This window comes from Xiphophorus maculatus, chromosome 18 (assembly GCF_002775205.1).
Source record: "Xiphophorus maculatus strain JP 163 A chromosome 18, X_maculatus-5.0-male, whole genome shotgun sequence".
Lineage (NCBI taxonomy): Eukaryota > Metazoa > Chordata > Actinopteri > Cyprinodontiformes > Poeciliidae > Xiphophorus > Xiphophorus maculatus.
The window spans coordinates 8,171,715-8,199,424 of record NC_036460.1 but is presented as its reverse complement, the minus strand read 5'-3'; the positions used below and the strand labels follow the sequence as shown (position 1 = coordinate 8,199,424).

The window sequence follows — 27,710 nt, the reverse complement described above, 5'->3', positions numbered from 1 at the left end:
ATGACATTAACAAACAGCAACTAGAGGCAGTGATATAATAAAGTCTTCTTTGGTGAGCCTGGAAAGTAATCAAATGCTGTGAAACGGTTAGGTGCTGAATGAGCACACCGTTTCCTCTCTGTCATCCAGAGAGCACCCCACCACCACGGTGCTCATTTTCTCTGGTTTCCTTCGGTAACCACATCTAATGATTCCCAGGCTCAAGCAGAGACTGGAAACTAACATTCAGTCCAGCGAGAACACGGTTCTGTGAGCAGATCAAGTCTCTCTTTCCAGTCAAAGAACTGTGACATCACACCAGTAATCCATATTACTCTACCACCCAGGCCTTAGGAAGACCCCACACCAAATTGAGAAACTCCAGAAGGGGATTACTGAAGCTCACTACAAACCATATAATGTGGACACTGACAAAGACCCTGATATTTATTTTCTCACCATTTACAGAGTAGCACTACACAAAGACAACCTGGAATAATGAAAAACGGCATCATTATATATTTAACTACACTAAAACATATGTAGTGCATGCATGCAGATTTACTTCTAGCTTATACTATCATATTAACTTTGTGTTACTTAAAGTAACTTGGTGTTACCTCAGATAACATTACAATAATATGATGACAATACAAACTAGCAGTTCTTTTGATGACACAACACCCTACAGAGAATTAATATAGTGCCAGAAACATCAGTTCAATGGACATACAATCTTTTTTGAGCTCAAAGCCTCCCCCACCTATTGCTTCACACAGTTGGTCAGCCAATGGGCTGTAATACGTATAGGTGGTGAAAAACACTTAAATCATATTAAAATACTGATTCAAAAATGACTGTGGGACAGTTGTTAGCATTGTTGTCTTGCTGCAAGATGGGTTCTGGGTTCAACTCCTGACCAAGGAACTCAGTTTGCTGGTTCTCCACATGTATGTGTGGGTACTTTGGTTTCATCCTAGTCCAGAAATGTGAATGTTAGGTTAATAGCTGCTCAATATTGGCCTTAGGTGTGAGTGTTTGCATGCATCATTGTTTATGTCTGTGTTGGACTGGATTGATGGTTTTTTAAAAATGTTCCTCTTCTTCAACTAGCTGTGTACATTTTGGTGCTTTGTTATTAAACTAAATCATTCTAATTTAAAGTATTACTGTAAAAATAAAACAATTTCTAGTCCAGTGTTTAAGCTGCAGATAATTTTGTTTTTTTCCTGCTGGTCTGTATGTATCTATGTATCTGCTGTGACTGAAGCTTTGTCTGTTGTAAGTCCAGGCCAAAAATCTTTTCAGCTTGTGTGTTTTGGCCTCATCTTGATGCACCCTTTTCCTGCTGCACAAACTCTTGCCAAATCCTGCAGCTTTGTTTCACCTTCCCAGACTGAGAACAGAACACTCTGACATAGACTGTTGCTCTTCGTCTCTCTCACTCCCTTCAAACATAAAACCTATTTATGTTTTTTCAATTTCTCATCTATCACATAAATTATTTGCATGTCAGCTCAACTAAAAACCTGAAAAACCTCTAAGAGGTAAACTGAGAAATGACTGGAAAAAGATGATTGTTCTTTTTTTTTTCTAACATGCAGATAGTTTCCATCAGTGTAGTACCTGTAGAATCTGTAGAACCTAGCATTTTAGACATCTAAAACCAGTGTCTTGTACACCCTTAAACCTTATTGCCTTCTGTCACGTTATAACCACAAACTTGGATTATATGTGATAGATGCAAAGTAGTGGATAATTGTAAAAGTTGTGGATTTGATTTGTATTCACCCCGTCTTGTTCTGAGGAACCGACATAAAATCCATTATACCTACTTGCGTAACATTATGTATAGTGGAACATAAATACCCTTGACACAACTCCATCATGAAATATGGCAGTGGCAGCATCATAATATGGGGATTATTTTATTTAACAGGGGGAAGAAAGTTAATCAGAGTTGATGAGAAGAGAAATTTACCTAAAGGCATGGGAGCCCTGAAACAAAAATTGCCGAAGGACTCAAAGCGTACATTCACCAGACATCCACACAAAAGTCAGTCTTTATGACCACGAAGACAGTCGTTCAGTAAACTGCTTGGTGGGAAACGGTGTTCACATTGAGCTGTTTTTATGAGACAATGAGCTGGGTTAAGAGTTAGCACAACCAGTCACAAGGAAGTGCACCAGCCAGATTACCACTTTGTGCCACATCAGCAGGTGACTGGTAGCTGCCCTGGAGGGGAAGAAATGGGCCTTGCTGCACTCTAGGTTATCAAACTTGCTAGTAACCATTTGGATTGTGGAAAATGAAGGAATTTGTCATGAGAAATGTAGGCAATCAGTATGCAAGACTATGAAACCTCAACCATCTGTGGTTGTGGACACCGTGCACAGAATACTCAAAGTATGTAGGCCCGAGAATCAGGAGCCTGTACCATCAATGTCTACACATAAATTTGATTGAGAATCTGTGGCATCATTTGAAAACTGATGCTATTCCTGCAATCTGACAGAGCTTGAACTATTTTGGCAAAAGCCATTCTTGCGGACATGCAAAAGTAGTAGAGACACTCCCAAAAAGATTTGTAAATTCACACCACACTTTGTTGTTTCATTTTCCTGCCACTTCACAAATATGTGCTATGTTGTATTGGACGATTAAATCATAAAATATATCTAAGTTTATGGTTATAACATGACAAATGAGTTCACATTGTTGTTTGGCCTGACATAAACCATTTGTGTCTGCTTCCCCATATGGCTAAACTGTGGCAGATAAAGTCACAATGATAAGCGACAGTCTGGCTGCTTTTTGCGCCAAGAGACTGTACGATAGGTGCGGGATAAGGATGTTTCTTCTGGGAAGTGTTTTTCAGACTGATAGTTCCTCCCTTGCAAAAAGAAAAACACAAATTGAATCTAATCATGCTGGCACTTCATTAAGGCAACCCCTATCTATTATCAGAAACCAGGGCGCTGGAAGCAAGAGGGTGAACAGAAAAAAGTAGGGACAGACATGTCTAAGCAAAGCTTGGGGTTTATATTGAGGGGGTCCACATGAACTTTCGCTCATTTGTGTCCATCGTGACGGATGCAGGGGCCCAACCACAGTCCACATGTGAAGATTGGAGGCTTATGAGATTGAACATGCTGACATATTCAATCCTCTGCAACTCTCATATCCTCTTGAAATAAAACTCTCAGCAGATATACAATATACATTCATCTGATAGCTAAGTTTATACTACGTGTTTACAGACCAGGATAAATGTAACCCTTCCAGTCAGCGGATCCTGATGTTTCCTTTCCCAAACAAACATCCCAGGTTCGGCTACACACTCTCCGGGCTTCTAACGTATGTTGATAATGTCATGTGAAAGCTGAGACAACAACACGGCTCAAAAATTAAAAAGGGATGAACCCTGAAAAATGGGACAGCTTTACTCTAAACAGACCGCAACATTTGGAAAAACTAGAAGTCAAAGAACTATGTTTGCACAAAGCTCAGCCTCCCAGGTTTAATAAATTGCCTTTCCTCAGGAAATATAGGAACTGTCCTATGTAGAAGCTCCAGTGCAACCAAAATGGTGAACCAGTTAATTTGGGATAATGATTAGCTCATGAAATCGATGGGGTCTCTTTTTAGACTACTTTCTACTCTCCCCAGTTTTTTCAATATTGCCATGGTAACAAACCACCACTACAGCTACATATACACACCATTTTTGCACTCACACTGCATGAGGTAAATCGCCTACTATTTCCTCACAGCATCTGCTTGGTTTCTCACTCTTCCTTCTTCTACATCTCACATTCACTTCTGTCATTCTACACCCTCATTTAGCCTTATTTTCTTCCCCTTATTTAATGTGCTTTTTTTTTTCTTCTTCAGTTTTGCCCAATTAAATATCACCCATCCCAAGCTGTGTGTTTTCTAAAAAGGAGCCAATGGTAAGAAAAATCTACAAGAGGTTATTTTAATTAGACTATTTAAAAGTATGATCAAAATCTTGTGTAATTTATGTAGTTTCATGTGTGAAACAGTAAGTAAGACGAAAATTTTAACTGGTGGGGGGAAAAAATCAAAGCGAAAAAAGTTTTCCTGCAGAGTGTCTGATATTGGCCCAGTCCTTTACCAGTAACGGAGCCCTTCCCCCACTCCGCAGCAAAAACATTCACCATACGTCTCTGTATGTGTGTCAGCATGATGAATAAAGAGCGGAACCAGGGCATAGGGTGACTTCACACTTAAACAGCTTGTTTACGAGTAATTCACAGAACTGCGGGAGATGGGAGGCCCAGTGGAGTTTCCCAAATAAAATTTCTTTTTTACAAATACATAATCAGAGTAAAGGAAGGCTACAGAAAACTTTGAGTGAGTCTAAACAGGACTTGTGTAATCTTAAATATGGCTTCCGAAAAGCAAAATTTATTCTTTTTATTCTTTCATTATAGAGAAGATGATCAGTTTAAAAGAAAATGACACTAGAATCAAATTAAATAGATACCAGAAAACCTGCAAATAAGACAGTATGCTTGAGGTTAAAACATCCCAGGAAGGGAATTGGCCATAAATAAAAAATGGTGCTGTAGCAGTGTTGACAGGAACGTTGACAGAGGAAGAGTGCGGCTTTGAACTGGCTGAAAACCAAATCTAGAACACTTCAATTTTCTTTTTCTCTATTCGACAATGACTTCCTTTTAAATAACTACTTTGTACAGTCTCATTGTTGCAACACAATGCATTTCCATAACCTCACTTAGCACCATGCAAAGCTCTACATCTGAAAGGATTTGCACATATAAAAGTAGATTCAAATTTGTTGATACTTTTGGCATATGGATGTGTGGAAACATGGAGCTAATACAATTCAATTTTAAGCAGACACCCCAATAAGGGGCTTCATCAAAATATCTAACACAACTAGAGGAGCATATATGTTTAGACGAAACCCAATAAATTTGATTTCTCTGGAGAAGTTGATTTGTTTCACAAATTCAGTTTATGTGGTGAAGCTCAAACATAATATAGATTCATTACACACATTCTTGTGTCATATTCACAGGAATATGATACGTGATGAATAAAAAGAAACATTTTAAATTCATAAACATAATGTTATGGCCATGACCTACATAATCACAGGGAAGACTGCTGACTTGATAGTTTTTTAGAAGACAGTATGTGACACCTTCCATAATGAGGCTAAGTTGCAAAAAACACACATTGCCAGTGAAAATGGCCATTCCAAAGGGGTTGTATCTGACCTTATTAAAATAAAGTTGTGTGGTAGGAAAACTCTCGTTTCGAAAAAGTGCACAAGCAATATTAATGAATGCAGCTTTGAGATGTTTGTTCAGTCTTAAGAGGTTTGAGGAGATTGACAATGTGAGAACTCAGGTCAGAATCACTGCTTAAACACTAGAGGTGGGAAATATATGTCACTGACAATAGTACTGTAAATGTTGCTTTGAAAAAGGAACAATTTTACATTATTGAGTACTCATGCTGTCCCAAACAGAAAGCAAATGGATGACGCATATACGGTAAGGGAGATCTACAAGGGTGTCCTCATTTAGAAACCGTGCCTCGGAAGCCAATCAGCAGGCAGGATACAATCTTGTGATTTGCCACATTCAAAAAACTTTCTGAGTTGAATTGGTGCCATAAATTAACTTTTCAATGAAATCGTAATTCATTAGGCGTTGAGGTCACTTAGCAATCAAGAGTCTCCAATTGGCTATACAGAAGATTATTTTTGCTCCACAGAAAACTTAGCAAATTGCTGAAAGAAACTGTGTTAAAGTGGACTTCAAATATATCTTAAATCGAAATTGTGGTCATTATATTGATTAAACAGGTATTATAAATCTTGCAAAATCTTTGATGAAACAGTTGGGCTGCACAGTGTGGCAGTAATTAGCGTTGATGACTCACAGCACGAATGTACTCACTTTCTTTGTGTGTGGTTAGAGTGTTCTGCCTGTAAATCATGTGGTTCTCTGGTTTCCTCCTTCAGTACCAAACTTTTATTTTATTAGATAAAATGATGAAACTTTTATTTTATTAGATAAAATAAAAGTTTCCAATTTGTCCCAAGGTATGAATATTTTCTTGAATGCTTCTGCTGGCTTTTTGATTGAACTAACCATGTCATGTATTCAGCTTCTCTCCCACTGACCACAGACCATTTCCCTCAATGAGTTTTACCTAGGATAAAGTATGGATGTGTATAGAAGATGAATGATTCAATGGATGAATGAAAGAAACAGTGTGCTTCTAGTTTTAAAAGATGTTTTCCATTTGAGCTTTGAAGTCAAACTTTTTGAATTCCAAGAGAGAAAAATCTACTGCCGCGCCCCTTAATGTAGTCTGATTAATTCTGTGGTACATGTAGTGTGGTCCAACATGTATTGCTGAACATGCTACTAAATTCAGATGATGTTATTTTACTAATAGTAGTTTCCTTAGTGTTTCAAATGGTTTTAAAGAAGCAATAAGATGTATATGATTATGTAGCAGTTTTTTTTCAAATAAACAAAACTCTTGTTGGTATGCACATACTGGTATTTATTCATAATAATTTTGGCACTAAAGCATCAATGCATTCCTACTCAAAATTAAAGTGTCTCCCTAAAGTGCACTGCAAAATCGAGATTTTAGAGTGCTAAATAATCTAAAAAGCTAAGAATAAATCTCAAGCTAGTCCTTAAGTTAATGCTTTATACTTAACTTTTGCCAACCACAGATCTGTGCTGGTTTAAAAATCCAATATAATTTGCACATGTTCCCTTTACAGCCCTAATTAGTGATATATAAGAAAGTCAGTATTGGAAAAAAGGATTTGCTTACAGAATAATTCTGAAGTGGTGTTTCTCATTTGAGCTTAGAAGAGATATTTAGGGAGGTTGACTGTAAGGAAAAGAGAGTCCGATCAGATCAGCTAATGTTTAAATGGGAGACAATACAATAGTCTGTGGAAACTGCATGTGGATATTTGAGGCTTGTGAGTTCGCAACAGGATCTGATGAAAGTTATCATGTATAATTTAGGTTTGAATGGAGACAGCGTCTCAAACCAGATGTCTGGATGCTTTCATTCCTGGGAATGATGCATTGGCTTTCTGAAGTCATCAGCAACTTCTTGTGCACTAGTTTTTCTATTGTTCATTGAGCTGCGTATTGAGAATACTTTTAAAATGTCACAGCTGACTGTACACAGTGTATCTGGATGCCAAACTATTAAGAACCTTGTTTATGCATCCTTTGAGGGTGATAAGCTTTGCTCGAAATCCTGGAAGCAAGCCTACATACGACGTGCTTAGGGGACTTACAGCTAACAGTAACATTTCAGGACACATTTATTGTGCTGCATTGCAGCACAGATAGTCATAGCTTCTGCTAGGGATGATTGGGTGGGCACATTTTAGTCCTCAGCCTGAGTTTTGATGAAAGGTTGGTGCAGAATAGCAATGTGCATGACTTCAGTTTGGTAATCATAGCTAAGATCTATTCCTGAATCTCTGAGATACTTTGTATTCCACAAAAAAACTGTAAGACAGCTTTGAGGTAGGATAGGTAGGTCACTGCTTAAGGAATTTGTGCCACTTTGTCAAACATCTAGATGTGAATAAAAAACACAAGCTTACCTGGTTGTCTGTCCCAACTCACAGATCTTAAATTCAGCATGCCAGCTCAAGTTAATTACACCAGGAAGTCCCATATCACACTTTGCTCTGCACACTAAGCCTTACACAGGAATATAAACACAAGCTTCGTTTTTCGACACAAGAGTAAAGAGAAGCAGCAACATAAATCAAGCAACATCAGACCAAATTAACCTTATTGATGAGGTAGACAACCCTCTGGTAATTAGTTCCCCTGCTAAATCTTTAAATCACCTCAGCACTCAGAGGAAATAACTATTAACCCAAACAGTTGTCTTTTTGTTACAACTAATCATCAATGTGGATTGATAATTATAGGAGAAAAATGTCAGATGATTACTTCAAACTGATGTCCCCTCTACCTTTTTAATGTCTGCAAACTAATAGCTGGATTATTTTAGTTTTTGGCATGTGAGATTAAAGAGGACGTACGTGGTACATGAGCACACACAAAATGGGAATCTGGTTAAAACAGTCTTCAGTCCATTTTTGCTTGAAGCCAATAGAGACAACAGTGGCGAACCACAATGTAAAAGTAGAGGGACTCGTCACACAGTTCTCCCCATCTGTGCAGTGTATCACTCTCTCCCACATGCTTTGCTTTACAAGGCTTGGATAAACGAACATGGTAGAACCGGGCCAGGTAAAAGAACCAGGAGATGTTTTACTTAGGATTGTTTTCAAATTATCTACTGTTCACTGGGACTTTCATTTGGTTTGGGGAATTTCAAACCAAAATGGGCAATTTTACAAGGAATGTTTAAATTAATAGCTGCTGTAGTAATATAACTCAAACTGTGGCTTGTAGAAGGGTCAAAACATCAAAAGCCATTGGCTGTAAAAGTTGTAACAAAGTTGAGATGATATGTAATCCGTAGTCCTATTTTGGTTCAATACAAACAAAAACTGCATATATTTTATAGCTCTGGTCTCTAAGCTCATACAGAAACTGAGACATGTTGTTAATATTAATCATCCGCAAAATACCCTTCATTGCCAGAATACAGTTGATTCCCACATAATTTGACCCAACATGCCAATTCAATATCCATTCCTACTTGCTTGGCAACTAAGTTTCTGAAAGATTTCAATGTTCAGTTTTCCTCCTGGGATAATTAGATCTGGTTGTAAACCAAAGCTGGCCTTTTTTGAGAGCACAAAAATGCTCAGTGACTCTATGCTCCAACACATGAATGAGTTTGTTAGGCTGCGAAACATTTTTCTAAATCATTATGGAGCAACCGGGGGTGTTGAGGTTGCTGGCATTTGAAACCGATGCATTCTTCAAAAAAGTCGTTCAGGATATGGAAACATTTGCTCAGTGGTTAAGATATTTTAAGGTTGTGTAATGTAAGACTGTTTTTTCCCCTCTAGGAAGATGCAAATATGCCATGAATGGAAGATTCAACATGCTGGCAACTCCAGATACAGAATTATAAAACACCTCACCCTGTTTTGTGTGATCTAGTTTAGGTGGTTACTGATTTTTGTTACCTGGCAAGCTGTCACTCCGCATCTGTTTCCCAGTCTGGCAGCTTCTGATGGACAGCAGGGGCTTGGATGGATGATTTAGCGCAGATTTGCTTTTGAACAGAGAATATCATGAGCAGATGATGCTTCCTGATGCCCGGCTTGTTTAGTGGTGCCAAGTGCCTTGCACATGTGCTGTAGTACCAAGGGGGTGGTGAGAACAGAAGGCCTGGCAGCCGTCATCACAGCCAGTCTCAAGGTCTAACCCCCTCTCCATTAATTTGTCTCAAAGAAGGAGGCAAAGTGAATAATTGCCCCTTTTTAAAAGGTCAAACAAAGAAGCTCCTCTCATTTCTGAATGCAACACAGTGAAAACACATGCACCTGTTTTACTCTAATGGCAACCTTTATTCTTGTGGAAGCCAAACCCCAATTGCACTGAGACCCACACGTCAGCCTACTTGGGTCACTCAGAGGAGGACTGAGCATCCACAGGCAAGCAGATGTGCTACTATCACCTGCCCTTATCCTGATGTCACCAGACCACAGGGACAACAGGAAGAAGCAAAGAGGCGTAACAGGATCACAGTGGAGACACAACAATGTGGGAAAAGGAAATTGGAAGAGATAAGAAACCTGGTGAAGCAGACAAGGCAAGGAGTGACAACCAGACAATGAGACAGGACACCTCAGCGTCAGAAGATATATGTTACAACTGGGATCAACAACTGAATCCCGCAGCTGGGCCAGAGCTTTGTCACTGCTGCCAGAATCAGATTCCCCAGTGGACTGTCAAGTGTTTCCACTCATTTTCTCAGACTCTTTCTTTCAGAACACCAACACTCTTTCAGATAAAACTAGCAGTCATACTAGGAGGTCTGCTTCACCTGTAGGAGGCAACTTGGGAAACAGACTGTACTGATGAAATGTCATATCCCACTGGGTATATATATTAAAAAAAATCTCAACTTTTTTTCCCTACCAGCTTTAAGCAGGAAACCTTCCCAGCTGATGTTTATCTTCCAGAACATTCACTTTAATGGCAATATACCACATGTGACTGACCATAGCCTCTGCACTTGAACGCTGAGTTTTCACAGTGATAGGCAACAACTGACAAAATTCATACAGCATGTTTTGTATTTATATGTAAAGTGAACAGAATGCACTAGATTTGACCTTTCAGATACTGTACACTGAACTGTGTTCGCCATGGCCCTTCAAAAGGCAGTTGCTGGAATCAACAACAATTCTACAAGTCTTAAACAATTTTTCATCTCCATGTTGGTGACATCCTGAATCTTCAAAATACGTGTTGTCTGAATGCTGGAGATGCCAGAACTCTAATAGAGATTTCTCCAGCAGTATGAAGCAAAAAAATAACCCCACAGACCTGCCTCTCCTTCCCCTATTTCTGTACACTGGCACCTACCAGGAAGGACACCCCCTGAAGTCTGACTTCCAAGTGCGAAAGTATGAGTTTACAAATAAATCTCAGAGTTTCATAATCCAATATGGCATCTTTGTATGTATGTTGTGAAAGCTGCTTTACAAAATTCCAAACATTTTAATATGTCTTTTTTGTAACCAAGAGAACAGTGTAGGGGAATTGATCCAAAATGTCGATACTAAATTGGTATCAGTATTGGATCAATAGTAGCGTGATAAGATCAATACACAAGTTTTAGATTCCCTCGTAAATGTTATTTTATTTTTATGTTGTTTTTCAACTTTAACTCAATTTGATTCAAATGGAAATTTGATTTACACTTTAGAAAAAGAATGCACACAAATTAGTTTAGATATTCTATTGTCTATGTGTATCATATTAATGTTACTAAAGTATTTTGTAGACACCTAGAAACTTGGTCCAAATTCTATCATAGGTTTTTACAAAATAATTAAAATGAAAAACCACAAAAACAGCTAAAGGTCACATGGTTGATGATGTATCAAATTTAATTAAAAAGCATCAGCATCACTATCGGCATTACTAGCCTTGTTTTTATTTATATTGGATTGATACTGCCATATGCAGTATCGCACACCTCTACTTCCTGGAACCTTCAAAATACCAACTTCAGTATAAAAGGAGAATCTGCCATAAAATTTTGTAAAATTACCATCATACCATAAAACTGCAGTATTTTACAGAGATGCATACCATTCTGACCTTCAAAAAATCTTTCAGCTCATTCAGAGCTTAGGTTTGATCTTATTAAATCCCATTTTCCACTATCTTCTGAATTTAGTAATTGCTGTTAATGTTTTCCTCAAAACCTTCCCCACAACTCTTTCCAAGCTATTGCTGCGAGACTGATAGTGAATTCACAGATGTCTAAACAGACAAAAAAGTCTGTCTGAAGAAACTGGCCTAAACACCCCACCTTCTGTTCAGACGTACATGACAGTTTATGTTCACATCACTGCCCCTACTCAAGTCAGGACTAAGTGTTCAGGGAAGTATTACATTCACCAACACATAAAGTAGCACATCCAGTTTCCTGCAATTTTGGCATTCCTGGAAAATACTGCTATCCCACAGAGCCACAGCGAAGCTTGGTTGTTATGAGGAGGAAAAAGAAACAGAGGTAAAACCATGTGCAGAGTCAGCTATGCTTCGAGCTAAACCAGTCTCTCAGTCAGGCAGGCATGTCTAGCATTAAAACTGACAAGTGAACATTTCATTTGACACACACAATGGCCAGAAAATTTTCTGGTGAGAAATGATTGCATGTTTTGTGTACCAAAATACAACTCTGAAATTGGCATTTTCCTCACATCTCCATAATTAGCTTTTCTTATTTTCAGAAAGCTAAAGTCTTGGAACATCTTTATTGTAAAATGGAATTTTTATGCTTGCGGCATGTTCTTTTTTTTTTATAGTCGGACAGGTTTCCTTTCTGCTAAAAAAAAATGTGTCCTCCAATTTTGTGGTCCTTTTGCAGAAATCTAATTTGGATAAAGGTCATAATAAACAGTGTTTATGCACAATCCTTATAAGGCTCAGCAAAACAGAGATTAAACAGTGAGAGAGGAGAAACTGCTTAGAGCTGAAATTAAAAAATTAGGTAATTGTCTAAATAAGCAAAAGGACAAAGAAACTAATTTATGTTTCTAAAGGGCAAATGCATTGCTAAACCTAATTTCTTATCAAGATTCTGTTTAAATTCCACTTTAGTTTTCCATCTAAATTAACGAGTCTATTAAAAGCAGCACACAAAAAGCAAATAACATTTATAAATTAAATTTCAATGCATCTGTGCAGACGTTTTGAAAGACTATTGAGGAAGGATAAACAAAAGCTGATTCTGTGATTAAATTGTGCATACCTCACCTTTGTACTGATTGTAGCACAAGTGTAATGATTTCTTTTTTTTTTTTTCAATTAATGTAATCCACCTTTTTACTAGCCAACACTGGAGTGAGGAAATGGTTTTTAAGGATTGAAATTAGCCTTATACACTTTTGGCTGGTGGTTGCCAGCAGGTGGCCAGTGTAGTAAAAAGAGTTCAGAAACCATGAGAGGCTGGTGTGAAAGAAAAGGCATTCATTCAATCAGTCATACTTTTTTTCTCCACAGCAATTATGAGTAGTCTTTTTCCTCCGTAGACCGGCTACTTTTATGTTGGTAGGAATGGAGAAGTGATTTAGAGTGCCACTTCACTGAGGTACCTCTTTCAACTAGGCTGCCTTTAAAGAATTCAGCACAGAATAATGAATATGTCTGAGGGTTGCTGTTTGAATGCTGGGAAAGTTTTAGCTGTAACACTTTTCTAAAATAAAAACTAGAAGGATCACAGTTTTTCATCCCAAAAGACATTAAAAAGTCATGTCCATAGCAAACAATCCAATAAAGGAAAAAAACCCTGAAAGTCTCAAAACACAATTGATACCTTTGAGAGAACAGTAATTTTTAACAAAAGCACAGAGAAAGAAAACACCTTTTAAGCGTCATACTGAGTCACAGCTTCAACAAAGAAAAGTTGTTTTCTCCAGTAACTACTGCAATCAGTTTGTCTCAAATTGCTGAGGGGGCAGCAGTAGCAGTGATGAAAAAAAAAGATCCTTTCTCTAATGAAAGTAGGAAAGGTGACATACAAAAAACTTATTATGGCCTATCATCACACCCCACTAATGGAAAATGAAAGGGGATCAGATAAGAATTTAAGAGGCAGACAGACCAGCAGACAGAAAAGGAAGCCCCCCTGCTCATGTCACCTCCGCCACTTCTGCAGGCGCTTGTCAGGGTTCATTTCCCCCACAGCTGCCAAGAGACCCCTCTCGCTTTTCTGCTGGAGCCAAAGGACCCCCGCAAGAAAACCAAAAAAAACAGACAGAGGTACAATTCTTAGCAGAGACCCTCTATGTTAACTCAAAACTGCAATGATATTTGTAAATTATTCTCTGGTGAAACATTCTGATATAACCAACTGAAAAGATTTATTACTTAAACATATGATAAAACAGTACAGAAAACAATAAATGACTAACTCCTCAAGCCAAGAAAACCTCTCTTTACTCTACCTATACTCTACCTTCCTATTGCAATGCACATACTGAATACATGGCATTTCAGAAGCAACTTTCAGATTATCTTTCTGTTTAAGAATGTTCTTTATAGTCAACTGTAAAGGACTGACAGGAAACAGGTGAATGAAGTGGACCCACCAATATTGTGCCCCTGATCCACCACAGGAGGTAATAAACCCCAAATCACTATGAAGTTGAAGGGGTAAAACAGGATTAGGAAATAAGCAAGACACAGAATATGAAACATAACAAAGAGTTCATCTATCGCAACAGGAGTGCAGAGAATGGAAAGATTACACGGTTAACCGTTTATCTGATTTCAGAAATAAGCATAACATGTTTAGGATGCTTCACAACCACTTTGCTTCTCTTTAAAGCACTGAGTATAACTGAAAGGCCAGCTTGATGACTGTAACACAGCTCTGCTATAGGAAAAAATTCCAATCAGGTTAAATCTCGAATTCATTTTTTTAGGCATTGCTCAGGTGAATAGTGTAAGTTGTAAGCTACACCTATTTGATTCTATAATTTCTGCTACATGGTCTGTAAGCACACATGGCCTGGTATATCAGAAGATCAAACTGTGCAATGAAAAAACTAACAGTGATTGATAGATTGGTTAATTATTTTGAAACTGAAATGAACCGAGGTATGTGATAGTGGTAATTCATTGTTCAACATGCCCCCAAAAAATCTATAGAAATAGATTAATTGCTTATCTGGTCATTAAGTTGTATATAACACAGTGTCAGATGCTTATTAAGGTGATGCTGAAATTTTAAACAGATTTATGTGATTAGGTATTAAAAATGTATCTCCCTCATTATCACTCATAAAATTTTGTAATATTGGCTTTCATCGTACATTTATGGATTCAGGGCTGATGTTGCCAACATCTTGTCAGATGACCATGCAGTAATTACTGGTTCGTTTAATTAGTTTCCTAATGTCACGGAAAGGATACACATATTTGTAATGTCGTGCACAACAAAGAATGTCTCCTCTTGATACAAGCATGCAATCTGCAGAGAACATAATCTAAAAGGAGTAGCATAAAAATTAAACTTAACTTAAAATGAACAGAAGTAATTAATGCAGGACATAAGACTAAGAATACCACATTATAAGAATTGCATAAGCAGTTAGGTCCCTGTATTTCATTGGATTTGCTGTGTAATAATATAATTTGACCTCCACACTATTTGTAAAACTTGTAAAAAATAGGCAGAATCAGGATAGCAAAAAAGTAGACTTAGATTAGTAATGCCTCATACTACATTTCAGTTTGTAACTCAGTGTTTGTAAAATGTGGTTTTCCATGTCATACTTGACTTACCCACTGAAGGAAATGTTTTCTACGCAACCGATCTTCTCTATTGAATTACAAAATTGACTGCTGTTAACTTATTTTCAGTTATCTCTGGACTTCCCTGATCTGATTATAAAATTATTTAAAAACCAAGTGATGTATAGTGGAACTTGACAGAAGAGCACAGGCGCAGAGCCAGATTTCATTGGAATAATCATAAACTGCTGTGCTGGTGACCCACAGAGTAAAATAAATAGAGAAACTTCAAACCTCTGAATTAATGATCACAATGCCCTTATTGTAAAGGGTTTTTTTTGGACCAGAACTGTGGATGGAAAGGGGACAGACACAGTGAATTTAGTCTACTGAGAAAAAAGGCAGTCATCTGATGTCTTGCTGTGATGTTTGGATGTAAAGCTGGCACCCTGAGTAAGAGCAGTCTGTTCTCACATGGTCCGCCAAATACACATGACTGCAACAACTAGGCATGCCAAAAAAAAAAGCCTAAAAGCAGTGCCTTTCAGTGTCTACATCACATTTAGCCAACCAATTTTGCATGGGGTGGGAGCAGCAGTGAACATAGTGACCATGGATCATGAACAAATGTTTAGTATTTGGTTTGATTACATTTTTTTACAACCAGCTTCAGAACACCTCGAAAATCTCATTGAGGTTTATAGATGAAAGTCAGAAGAATCGGAACGATGCTACCTAAAAGGAAACAGACATTTCTGTGGCTTGTTTGGCTGTGAGAGAGTGAGAAAAAAGAACACTTCTTTAAAAAGTAACAGAGCTAAACAGAGTACTTTATAGGATAGCATGTTTTATTCTGGTAACTCATGGCAGCCTTTTGGAAACCTCTACATTCAGTTGAGAACACAAAAAGACACTGTTATTTTGGTATGCTAGTTGTGCTAACGACACTCATGGTCAAAAGAAGATGAGAAAGTCAGTTCATAAAAAGCACACTCCTTAACAATTTGGACTTTGTTTTAAAATAACAGTAAAACCTTCTCTGCACCCCCACAGCACTAATATTAATCTGTTTCTCAGATAAAAAACAACTTTTTGCAAAGTGTTTTATATATGTTCTTATACTTCTTAAAAAAAAATGTAATTGATCTGTAAAGTACACATCAAAGTGTTGTAAAAGCTGGAAATTATATTCTCCACAAATGTCTGATTGGTGCAAAATTATATATATTAAAAAAACACACAACTCAAAAATATATATAAATTACTTCAGTAACATTAACGCCCAATGAACTTCTTTCCCATTGTAATATCGGCCTTTTTCCATTAAAATTGCCAGACATAGTTGAGAAAACAACATTTCCAAGGAAACAAAACTACAGCTGAATAGAGAGGTGTAATTTGTCTGAACTTTAATTAATCTTGTCTTCTGTGGCCATTTTTTTTCCACAATGAACAAGGCTAATTAAGTTGCCTTTTAAAAGTGACATAACATATAATTCTTTAGATAAAGCCCTGAATTTGTCTCTGCCTGTGTATGTGAAAAACCCTTTTGTGTCTGAGCTGACAGGGTACTTTAAACTGCCCCTGTTACCCTGGAAACCTTTCGAGAGGTGAAAGAAAGGACAGCCAAAATGGAGATCATCTTGGCCTAAAATTGCAGGTAAATCCTCAATAAGACCATCCAATTTCAACAGCTTTACCAATAAAAATAATTTGCCTCAGAGGAATGAAAGGTCTCAATAAACTCACAGAAACATTGTCTGCTATTGATTCTATGAATTTACATTAGTTTTGTCTTTCCAGAAATCTTGCCTGTGATTTTCAGGCAGCACCTTTGGAACTCGGCCTATAACTGGAGGAGTTCTGACTAACATTAATCTCTCAACATACTTTCACTAAAACAAAAATCCAGAGAAAAAAAGTCCTACCTGTAGAATGCAGGTCCCTGGAGCTGTGTTCTCCTTGATGGACACGTTGTAGAAATTTTTCTCAAAAACAGGCTCATTGTCATTTATATCCTGAAGTAAGATGTTAACCACTGATGTGGAAGAAAGGGGAGGTTTTCCTCCATCTGTGGCAACAACAGTTATACTGGGACTAGGGTTCTTTTCATAATCCAGCTGGGATAGAGTGGTAATAATGCCTGTGATGGAGTCTATACTAAACCAGCTGTAGTAGCCACTTGGATCTTGCAGGATGCTGTAGTTAATATCTCCATTTGGCCCCTGGTCTTTATCTCTTGCAGTTACCTGCAACACAAAGCTGCCTGGGAAGACCACTTCGGGGATCACTTGTCTGTACACTGGCTGATCAAAAAGAGGAGGGTTGTCATTGATGTCAGTCACCTGGATGACAAAGGAGGACTCCGCCCGTAGTGGGGGTGTGCCCGAGTCTGTTGCCATCACCCTCAGTTCATAGGTGTCCCTCTCCTCCCGGTCCAGAATCTGGTCCACACACACAAGATATATGATGCTATCTTTTGTTGTCAGGCCAAATTTTCCATCTCCTCCTTCTAACGACACATTCACATTGGCATACTCTCCATAATCTGGGTCGGTGACGGAGATCCGTGCTACATACTGGCCTGGCTGCGCGCCTTCGGAGATTCTAGGAGACCCATCCTCACTTAAAAAGATGATAGTCATGGTGGGCTGGTTGTCATTGTAGTCTCTGACATGAATGGTTACAAAGGCATTGGTCACTTCTGGATGGGTTGCATTGTCTTGAGCCTGGACCACAAGCTCATGGACTCTTCTCATCTCAAAGTCCAGCGGCTTGTTCAAAGTGATTATCCCAGAGCGAGTGTCCACGACAAAGTACCGATCGGGGTCACTTTGCCTCCTGTTGATTTCATACAGCACCAACCCGTTATCACCCTCATCGGCATCTGTTGCAAACACCTGGAGGATGTTGCTTCCTGGTTGGAGATTCTCAGATATGATAGCATGATAGCGGCTCTGGTTAAAAACAGGAGCGTTGTCATTTATATCTTGTACAATAATATCTAAAGTTATCTGGTCAGTTCTTTTGGGTGAACCGCCATCAAAGGCCTCTAAAGATAACGTGTAGGTTGATCTTTTCTCTCGGTCTAGAATGCCATTGACCACCAAGTCCAGGAAGAGAACCTCACTGCTTCCCCTCCTTGTCTCCAAGGTGAAGGCCTGGCCAACATTTCCATCCTTGATAAGATAACCCTGTGTTGTGAACTGTCCTTTATCACTGTCCACAGCTGGCTCAAGAGGAAATCTTGTGCCAATGGCTGTCTGCTCGGGAATTTTAAATGTCACTCTTTTTCGGGGAAACTTTGGAGCGTGGTCATTTATATCATTTACGTTGATAGTCACTTCAACAGTCACACCTGTCATGGTGACTGCAATGAAGCTGTATCTGTCTCTCAACTCCCGGTCCAGAACTTTGGCAGTTTTAATTATACCCGTGCTTTCATCTATGTCCAAATCACTGCCCACTCCAGTGCCCTCATGATCAGAGATGAAATACAAGGAAGCTGTGACACCAGGAGGAAGTCCAGCGCTGATATCACCCACAACTGTGCCAGCTGGTTGTTCCTCATCTAGCTGTAGCTCAAGGGTCCCAAAGACAAAAGATGAATGGAGTGTTAAAAGCTCCAAGGCCACATACACTGTTAGCACTATCCTTCTGCTAAACCACCCCTCAGAGTGCAAAGGATCCATTTTAAACTTTCCAAAACCCTTGGCAGCTGTCTTCATCTTTGCTTCTTCGTTTTAAGCCTGAAAAAACACAAAAAGACGGAAACCTGAGTCATATCAAAGTGTCACAACACCAGGAACCAGGAAAAATATTTACTTAATATTTCTAAGGTATTTTAAGAAAAAATAGGAATGTCTTTAACACCTTCTCATATGTTTTTTGGCTGATTTCTCTACCATAATACAGAAAAGGTCTAGTATATAAAATTTTCCAACACGTCTTAGCTCAGCTAATAAGTCAGCACCTTGTTCCTTCTTTAAAATTCTTCTTTTCTATGGAAGCAGCCAAAACCCGGACCACAGCATACCCCCTCAGAAAGTGAGTCTGGGGGAGTTTCATGCAAATAAGGTGAGAAAATCACATTTGCCTGGAAAACCTACATGTTTTCTGGAGGAGCATGTTCACATGTAAAGCAGGGAGTGTGTGTTTCTGTTGCATTTACAGTGGATATGAAAAGTTTACACACCACCTTTAATGTGACATGTGTCCTGCATTAAGTGAAAAAGCAATAAATCTGTTAGAAGGAAAATGCAATAAAAAGAGAAGCTGCAATAACCTGATTACATAAGTGTGTACCCCTTAAACTAATAATTTGTTGAACCACATTTTGATTGAAGTCCAGCCTTCCATATTCCACCAGGCCTTCAATTATACAGAATCTAAACAACCATAAATAAAATTTAGCTGCAAAAGTCAGCTAAGCTTAACTTTCATTTCCATCCTTTAGCTAAAGCCACAGTTTGCAAAGAGGTTACAAAGAACCACCATAGCTACAAGAGCACAAAAACTGTTTACCATGGTACATTAAAGACAACCTTTCAAAACGTTGTCTTTACAGTACAGGTGTAAAATGACCCTGTATTATTTGGTAAATGTGTGTAGTGAACTGACAGGGCTGTACCCAATATTTTTGGTACAAATAATGCTGCGCCTCTGGATTTGAACCAAAACCTTCAGAAAGTCGAAGATGAAAAATGAGTTTATTGTTCAGCCTCACTGTGACTGCAAGCAATTGACAAAACCCAACAAAATTACTTCAACAAAGGAAAACAGAGTACAGAACAAAATCCAATCGAAAACCAGTGTGGTCACCTGGAGAGGGCTGTGGGAAAGAGATGTCCTCAATCTACTACGGAAAACTTTTGCCAGACAGAGTGGGTAAACATTGCCAATTTAAGTTGTGGGATGCCGACTGACTCTTCTCAAAGGGAGATAGAATGCTAAAATTGTCTTGATCTTTGTGACTCTGGTTTTGTGTTCAGCTTTATTTTGGTATTTCATAAACCATTTCTTATATTTCCTGAAATCAACTTCAATTTCTTGCCTCCTCGCACAGCTCCACACAGTTTCACCTTATTTACTTTTGAGCGTAAATATCTCTCAGTTGGTCAGATCATACTGATTCAGGAAGATGTGAGTTGTGTGGGGAAAGTGAGACAATAGAACATATAATGTCTATTTGTAGCAAAAACCAGAAAGCAAAGCAGGACTAATCAGTCTTGAAATTGATAAATAACAGTGCAATCTCTTAAGAAAACAACCCTATTAAGACCCTTTGATGTATGTGAAAAGATTATTTTTTGTCATTTGAAGTTAACCAGATTACTTACAAATATAGGGTGTTTTCTTTTTGTTTGTTTTTGGGATTTTTAGCCTGCTTTTCTTGATTCACATTCCATTTTATAGCCAACCACTATTAAAATCAAGAAGATGATCATCCTATCTTCACACAAGCCTGTTTCTCTGTCGTCTGCATTTTTAAGTAAAGCTATTTATTTTCACTTGGCTGTCTCATGCCTGTGTTTGAGTCTTACTCTAGACCATTACATAACAGATATTGAATTAGAGGTGGTTAAAAAAAAGTATATCCACAATTATGCAACCAAGTTGTTATAACGTATTGAGTACACATTTTCCCTCTAAAAGATTTTTTTAATCATTTGAATTGCACAGGATACATGTTCAGTTTAAAACAAAACAAAACAAAACAAAAAAAAACACTTTTTGCTACCTTAAACTGATTTTAAAAACAGATTTTCCATAGCAAAAAGCATCCATGAAGAATTTGGCATTGCACCCACTCCACCACAGACAATCTGTAACTGAGAATGGGAGACACTGTGAAGCTGTGTGGAAACAGTTCAACAAGATAGTCACCATCTGCTGAATAATCCTGAACCACTAAGTGTTTGGCACACAGAAAATTATCATGTCTTTTGAATCAAATGGAGAAACTGGCTTCCCAGTAGTGTGCGGTTCTGTCTAGATTGAAGTAATTCAAACTACTTTCCTTGTTTTCAAAGAAAGTTCTACTTTAGCTTGAAGGAAACGTATAAAGACGAACGTAACACAGGATTGAATTTCTAAACACCAAAATTTCTCAAGAAAGCTTTCCAAGACTCCCCCCAGTGGTTTAACAGACACATACATGGAAACATTCACAACACATCTGTGTGTGCATATATGCGTGTGTTTATGAGTGCGAGTGTACCCACTAAATCCCTCCCATGTGTCTGTGAGCGCAGTGTGGTGATCTGTCTCAGCCACGGTAGTAGCGGTGTGTTTGAGTGACAGAGTAGTAGGCTAGAGCAGAATTGAAGGGCTCCACGCAGTCTACCTCTTTCCCTTTTTCTGGCTCGACAGCATTATAATTGAGGTCCTCTGGATGTTGGCCATATGTACACAAGATTCCAGGCCTAATTTCAGTCTGCCATAATTCAAAGCCCACAACACAGAAAATGCTAACTTTTAATGTAGTAAATTCCATTTTATGTGAGCAGAAAGAAACCTATAGGGTCTTGTTTTAAAGTATGTAATTTAATAAAGTGTTGCAAGTGGCTGTCTGTAGAAAGCAGCAAAACTAACTTTGATCCTAATGTCCTACATTAAGTTCAAATTCATATTTCTTTCAAGAAGACAATATAAACTCCAAATAGCACAACCTTAAAAGTCAAGCACTAGAAATTCACCGTTACATTCCATCACTTGGATTGCCTTGCACGTTCTCCTCTTGGCAAAAATATATAAGCACACATCCATGACAGCCTGAAAATCTTGACTCTGTGTGAACTTTGTAGTCTCAGTATTGATTTACTTTACAGCAACAGTGGGGATAAACTTCAACATCCAAAGCACAAAAGGGAGCATTTTAAGGCCCTCATCTTTGACCAAATGCCACGACTGAAATAATGCATTTTCTAGTTGAGCTCCAGCAGTGGACCTCTGCAGAGCAGTTCAGCCTAATGGATATAGCAGACACAGCTGGGTAAGACAATTGCACAATACCAAGTTTAGTAAAGTGTGTGGTTTAAAAAATATATAGAAAGAAAGGAAAACACATTTTTGTACTAATGCCAATAAGTACACCAAGGGAGAAACAAACACAGGCGCACAAACGTAACGCGATATAAGTTTAGTTTCTGAAAAACAGAACTCCAAAGTTAGAATATTTTATTAATGTAATGGTGACAAGAGGCAGTTCTGTAAAATAAACTCTTTGTAAAAGTGCTCTCATTCAGAAAAACACAATATTCTCCCATGCATCAAGAGCCACAGATTATGTTTAGTAATTTCCACTGGAACTTATTTCCATGCATCAGAAACAGTAAACATGGACGAAGGTGCTCTGGTAGGCTAAGACTATTGAACGTTTTGACCCAAATGCAAAGTTCTGTGTGACAGGATACTAAAACTAAACCTTAACACCAGTCACAGTGTGAAACATGGTGGTAGCATCATGCTGTGAAGATGCTTTTCTTCAGGATGAACACAAGCTAAATACAACCCGTCACAAAAACGGTTATTGAGCCTACAAAAGAATTGAGACAGCACCATCCTGGAGGACAGTGACCCCAATCAGACAGAAAGCTCTACAATGGAATACTTAACCCTCTATGGCATGGCGTTGCCCTCAGGCAACAAACCACATAGCTGTACCTCACATTGCTCCTTTATTTTATTTTTTGGGGGGCATGATTTTTGACATATTTTTGTCCAAAAAATAGTTCTTTTATGAATATAGTTTTTGTTTGATTTGTATTTCATTTCTCATAATCAGTGTAGACAATCTTGGTGTTCTAGACCAATGTTACCCTGAGGCAACAAACCCAAATCTGGTTCCAGGAGGTGTCAGAGTCCGATTTTATGATTGACATGTAATTAGGGACCACCAAGCTCCCAAAGAATGCAGGAAAATATTTCTTCCCCACAAAAATAAAAAGTCATGCCATAGAGGGTTAAGCTTAAAGCGTAATCATTTGTGAAATTGGCCCCATGCAGACCAAAATCTATTTGAGAATTTGCGGCAATGTTGTAAAATCTGTCTGACCTCCAGCACATCACCACTCATTCATGCTCTCTTTGTTCTTCCTCTTCTACCCGCCTCACTGTTCCCTCCTTCCGCCTCATCACCAAGGGGAGTAGAGCCTTTTCTCACTCTGCTCCCCAACTCTGGAATTCTCTACTTCCTGATATCTGCAATATTGACCCTCTTCTTACTTTTAAATCACAACTCAAGTCGCATCTGTTCTAGTTGGCTTTTTCATTGTAATTTCTTGATTTTTTTTTTTGTTTTTGTTTTTTTTCTTCAGCATCTGTTTTCACTTTTGGTTTATTCTTGCATTTTTCCTTGTAAAGTATCATCGAAAGGATGATACTCTCCTTTTATTGACTACTGCTCTAGTCAATAAAAAGAGAATAGAGTCAATGAAAATGAAAATGAATTTTAATGTACGTAGTAACAAATTAAAATACATTTTCATTGACTCCATTCTCCTCTGACAAAGATGAATGGGCAGAAATTGCAGCCTCTAGCTGTCCAAAGCTAGTAGAGAAAAGACTTGCAGCTGTAATTGCGGTGAAAGGCAGTGCTACAGATATTCACTCATGGTGATCTGAGTACAAATGCAACCTACACTTGTTCTAATCACTAATTTTTAAAAACATACACTATTTTCCTTCCACTGAATAGTTAAATTCCACTTTGTGTTGATCCATTACAAAAACTTATCATAAAATTCACTGAAGATGGTGGTTGTACTGTGACAAAATGTGGAAAAAATCCAAAGCAATAATTACTTTTGCAAGGCACTGTATGTGTGTGAGATTGTTAGTAATAACTTTAGCAGTGGCCTCATTTTTCTTCCTAAATCCTTAAAACTAAGCCTGTCAACCAAACAATACCAAAGCAGTAGGTTTGAAACAAATATATTTCTGAGCACTTTGTTAGATGAACTGAACTGAATGCTGAAAACATCAGGGCTGTGATTCATCTTCCTCTCTTGTTATTCACACCTCATAATGGAAAATGTGTTCCATTTTGCTCAGAAAGCAGATTTGCCAAAATGTACCTGACTTCTCAGGTTTCTCTGAAGTATTATTTACGTCCTGCACTGCTGCAAAACCAAACACGTCTCTGGTTAGGCATGTTCCACTAAAAACAAAAGCAAACTTCTGTCTCTCACCTTGAGCCAATACAGACACTGAATGTGATATAACACTTACAAAAAAAAAAAAAACTTTTAGAATTTGGAAGTAGTGGAAACTGCTGCTGCACATGAAGCTAAAACAACTGCTTTGCATTTGATCTAGTAATATGCATTTCACGATTGTCTGTATGAAGTTGCAAACATACATATTTTTAATCTTGTGTTATGTCTGTAATTTCACTTACTCAGAGAACAGCTTGAGGTCTAGCAGCATAAATCAAAATACAGTAGAATATTCCTCAAAAGCAATGGGACAGCTGACCTACTTTAATAAACACAACTAAATTTTTATTATCATCAGACAAAGAGGGACAACTATAGTGACAGACTTTGTAAAATGAGCATGTCAGAATTCCAGTTAACTCAAAGAAAACGTCTGTGGTTTCGAGACCATGCCAGCCAAGCGAGGCTCAGAGGAGCCATAATGGAAACCACAGACAGAGCAGCAGATTGCCTGGACATGAGGATGACAGGCTTAGCACAAAGCAAACTAAAATGCTATGAATGTTGGCCAAACTAAGTGCTCCGTTTCTGTGCCTCACATTAGTCTTTGAAACCTCGCTCTGTGTGCATGTAAAAAGAGCAGGAAAAGCCATCATGGGCCTCCACATGCATGTGTGCTCCCCTGGTAATAACAAACACTGTGTTGAAAAGGCACACTTTCTCTTTTTTCCCCCCCCTCTGAGCCCTTTAGCCAGAGTATATGAGGGTGCGTGACAAGACGAATCATCTTCTTACCACATCAAGAGCAGCATGGGTCTGTTTAACTATTTGTTTAAAATGTTCTAGCTAAAATAATAATGATATATTTTAAAGTGAAACTTTTTGTCACTGCACTGGCAGCAGCACACAGTACTGCATCAGTAAAAACACATGTGCATTTAGTTACAGTACCAGTGATGCAAGAAGACAACAACTAAAACAAAAGGTCACCGTATGTGAGAATACTTAAAGGGATAATCCAGGGTTTTCTGAAGTGATGTTCTGTTATAAACATCCGGATGTCTACCTGTAGTAGATAACTCCCTTGGCATTTTCATTTTGTATGAATCCAGATTAGATGGTTCCAGGAGCTGAAGTTAAACACTTGTTAGAAAGGGGAAAGGACCAAAGTGGACTTCCACCATATTAAAACCAACCTGATCTCCAAACATCACAGTGGTTCATGTAAACACTACTTTATGAAAAGTCATCACATTTGAAATGAGTGGTTATTTACACAGGAACCTATAGTTATTTACACAGGAAACTGAGGTCGGCCGAAGTGTTCCACAAATGACCCTCCTGTGTGAAACAAATTCTTTCCACTCAAAGAAAATTAAGGCAATGTAAAAATAAAAAAAACTTAAACCACTATAATAATTTTCCTTTTTACATCACCTTACTTTTATATCAAAGAGTTAGCCTGGCTGGAAAAAACATGTTTTCCACTATCAGCATGTGTTTCACACTGAAAAATCATCAGTGCTGCACAGCCTCCGACCTTTATTTCCCATGAAACAATCACATCAGTGTAGGTAATTGCCCTATGTAAGCGTGTTGATACTTAGCAAACTGTTTTGACTATTTCTTTTAGATTTTGTTCACAGGTGGCCTTTATTAACACCAAGCCAAACGGGGAAGGAAGTAGCAAAAGGAGAGGACGGATATAAAGCAAATAGTCTAGAGTCGGAAGTTGAACCCTGGACTGTTGTCTCAAGGAATAATAGCCTTTGTATAAGGTACTTATGCTCTACTGCTGAGCTTCTCATTACCTGTGCCATGACAGTTTTAAGAAGAAAAAACTGTCAAGACAGAACAAATCTGGTAGGGTCTTGTCTCCTCCCAAGCTGTTAAATCCAACTCCAAGACCAACTATTTGGTTTAAATGAAGATGCCAAAAAAGTTTTTTTTTTTTTTTTTAATGACCTGTTTATGTTTTTATAAAACCTAAGTTCACAATCCTGGACAATTCCTTTAAGTACTTTTTTAGAATTCAAGTACTTTTAGGATTTAAAAGAAATTTCTGGAGTGGAAAAGCTGGACATCTCCAGAGACGGAATATGGAACAGACAGTTTTATGAAAAGTTGTATAAAACACTGACTTTATTCAAGCAGGCTTTCTTCTTTTCCATTGTGATTTAAACCTGGTCTGCATGCAAACATCAGCATAAAGTTCTGGACTGAAGTTGGTGCTAAGGTTTTGTTATCTGTATGAAAACAACTAAGCATATTTGTCGTGGCCAACTGCACCATAGCAACCGACACAACCACAACTCGGGTGCGAGGTGATGAAACCCTGTGGAGGTTTAATGAATTTATTAATTGAGGGAAAGGAAGAGCCCATTCACGGTTAATGAACATAAGTCTGCCGTCACAGTCATTGTGCCGTCATGTGGAACCGTTTGGTTTGGGCTCAACTGGCGCAGGAATGAGGCGTAAAAAGCGCTGCAGCGGCTGCAGCAGCTCCGAGGACAATAACTTCATGCTGCACAGTTTGAGAGGAATGTTTTCGTCTCTGGGGGGCTTTAATCACAAGCGACAAAAACGGGCTGTAAATCTCTCTCTCTTTTTTTTTCTCCTTTGGCCGCTCTTCAAAGTATAGGCTATGTGCGGGACTTTTGTAATTTTACAAAGAGTTAGAAGTGGGCAGTGCTTCTAAGCAAAAGTGTGTCTTCAGTAAAATCTAGGTACTATTATATCAAACTTTTTCAAGTTAAAATGAATGTTTCAGCCACCTAAATGCAAAACAAAAGTTGACATAATCCTGTTTTATAAATTTTTTACAAAAGCATTGACAGCAATTTAATGACTATTCTCAGATGTTTAGACTGCACTGACAGTCAAGCCCATCTCATGAGGGAGTGAGAAGATCCTTACTGTGAATGATACTCACATTCATCTGTTCCTCTGTGCTGTTTTTCATGCAGAACTACAATAAATCCACGCTCTTATAAGTTCCCCGTTATGAAGCACAACGTGAAAGTTGCATCCATCCCAGAAAAAAATAGTTGGGTCTCCTTCTTCAGTGAGTAGCCTAAAGAGATCTTCTCTGCAGAATTAGTTTCTTTCAAGAAATCCTTCACAGCCTCTTTCGGATTTCCTCACGAAAAGTGAAAATGCAAACTTGCGGCAAACTTTCCTCATCTAGGGGACGCTCTCAGCTCTGCGGCAGCCTCTGCCTGTCTGTCTGTACGGCTACAGACACACTGCTGTGGCTGCTGCGCGCTAACTGAGACCAAGCGATGTGGGGGCCGAGCAGTGGACGTCCGTCTCCAAAATCTGATTTATTCAACACGTGACGGGCTGCAACCTCCTGCTCTTCTCCTCTTCAGCGCTGCTGCTGCGGCTGTGATTGCTTTAAGGAGATACCGCAAGGAGGCAGTCCAGGTTTGTGCTGAACTCTGGTGCCACCAACCTATCCAAAAGAGAACTGTAAGTCACTTTATATTTCAAATGCTAACTAGTAGAGTATTTTCCCCATCATGCACTGTTGCGTCCAAATGTATTAGAATATCATAGAAAACGTAATTTATTTTAGCAGTCTTTTCAAATGACTGTAAATATTGAATTTCAACT

At 38.4% G+C, this 27,710-nt stretch overlaps 1 protein-coding gene across 1 annotated transcript in view; it reads right to left on the bottom strand.

Moving 5' to 3' along the window:
* Positions 1-27,472, bottom strand: part of LOC102227496 (protocadherin-16) — a 95,009-nt gene extending 67,537 nt beyond the window's left edge. The window contains exons 1-2 of the mRNA XM_014475713.2: positions 27,028-27,472; positions 16,866-18,686 (exon numbers count right to left, since the gene is read on the bottom strand). Of these exons, the coding sequence (XP_014331199.1) occupies positions 16,866-18,665 (1,800 nt within the window). The 5' untranslated portion in view covers positions 18,666-18,686; positions 27,028-27,472. The remainder of the gene's footprint in view (positions 1-16,865; positions 18,687-27,027) is intronic.
* Between the last annotated feature and the right edge of the window lie 238 nt (positions 27,473-27,710).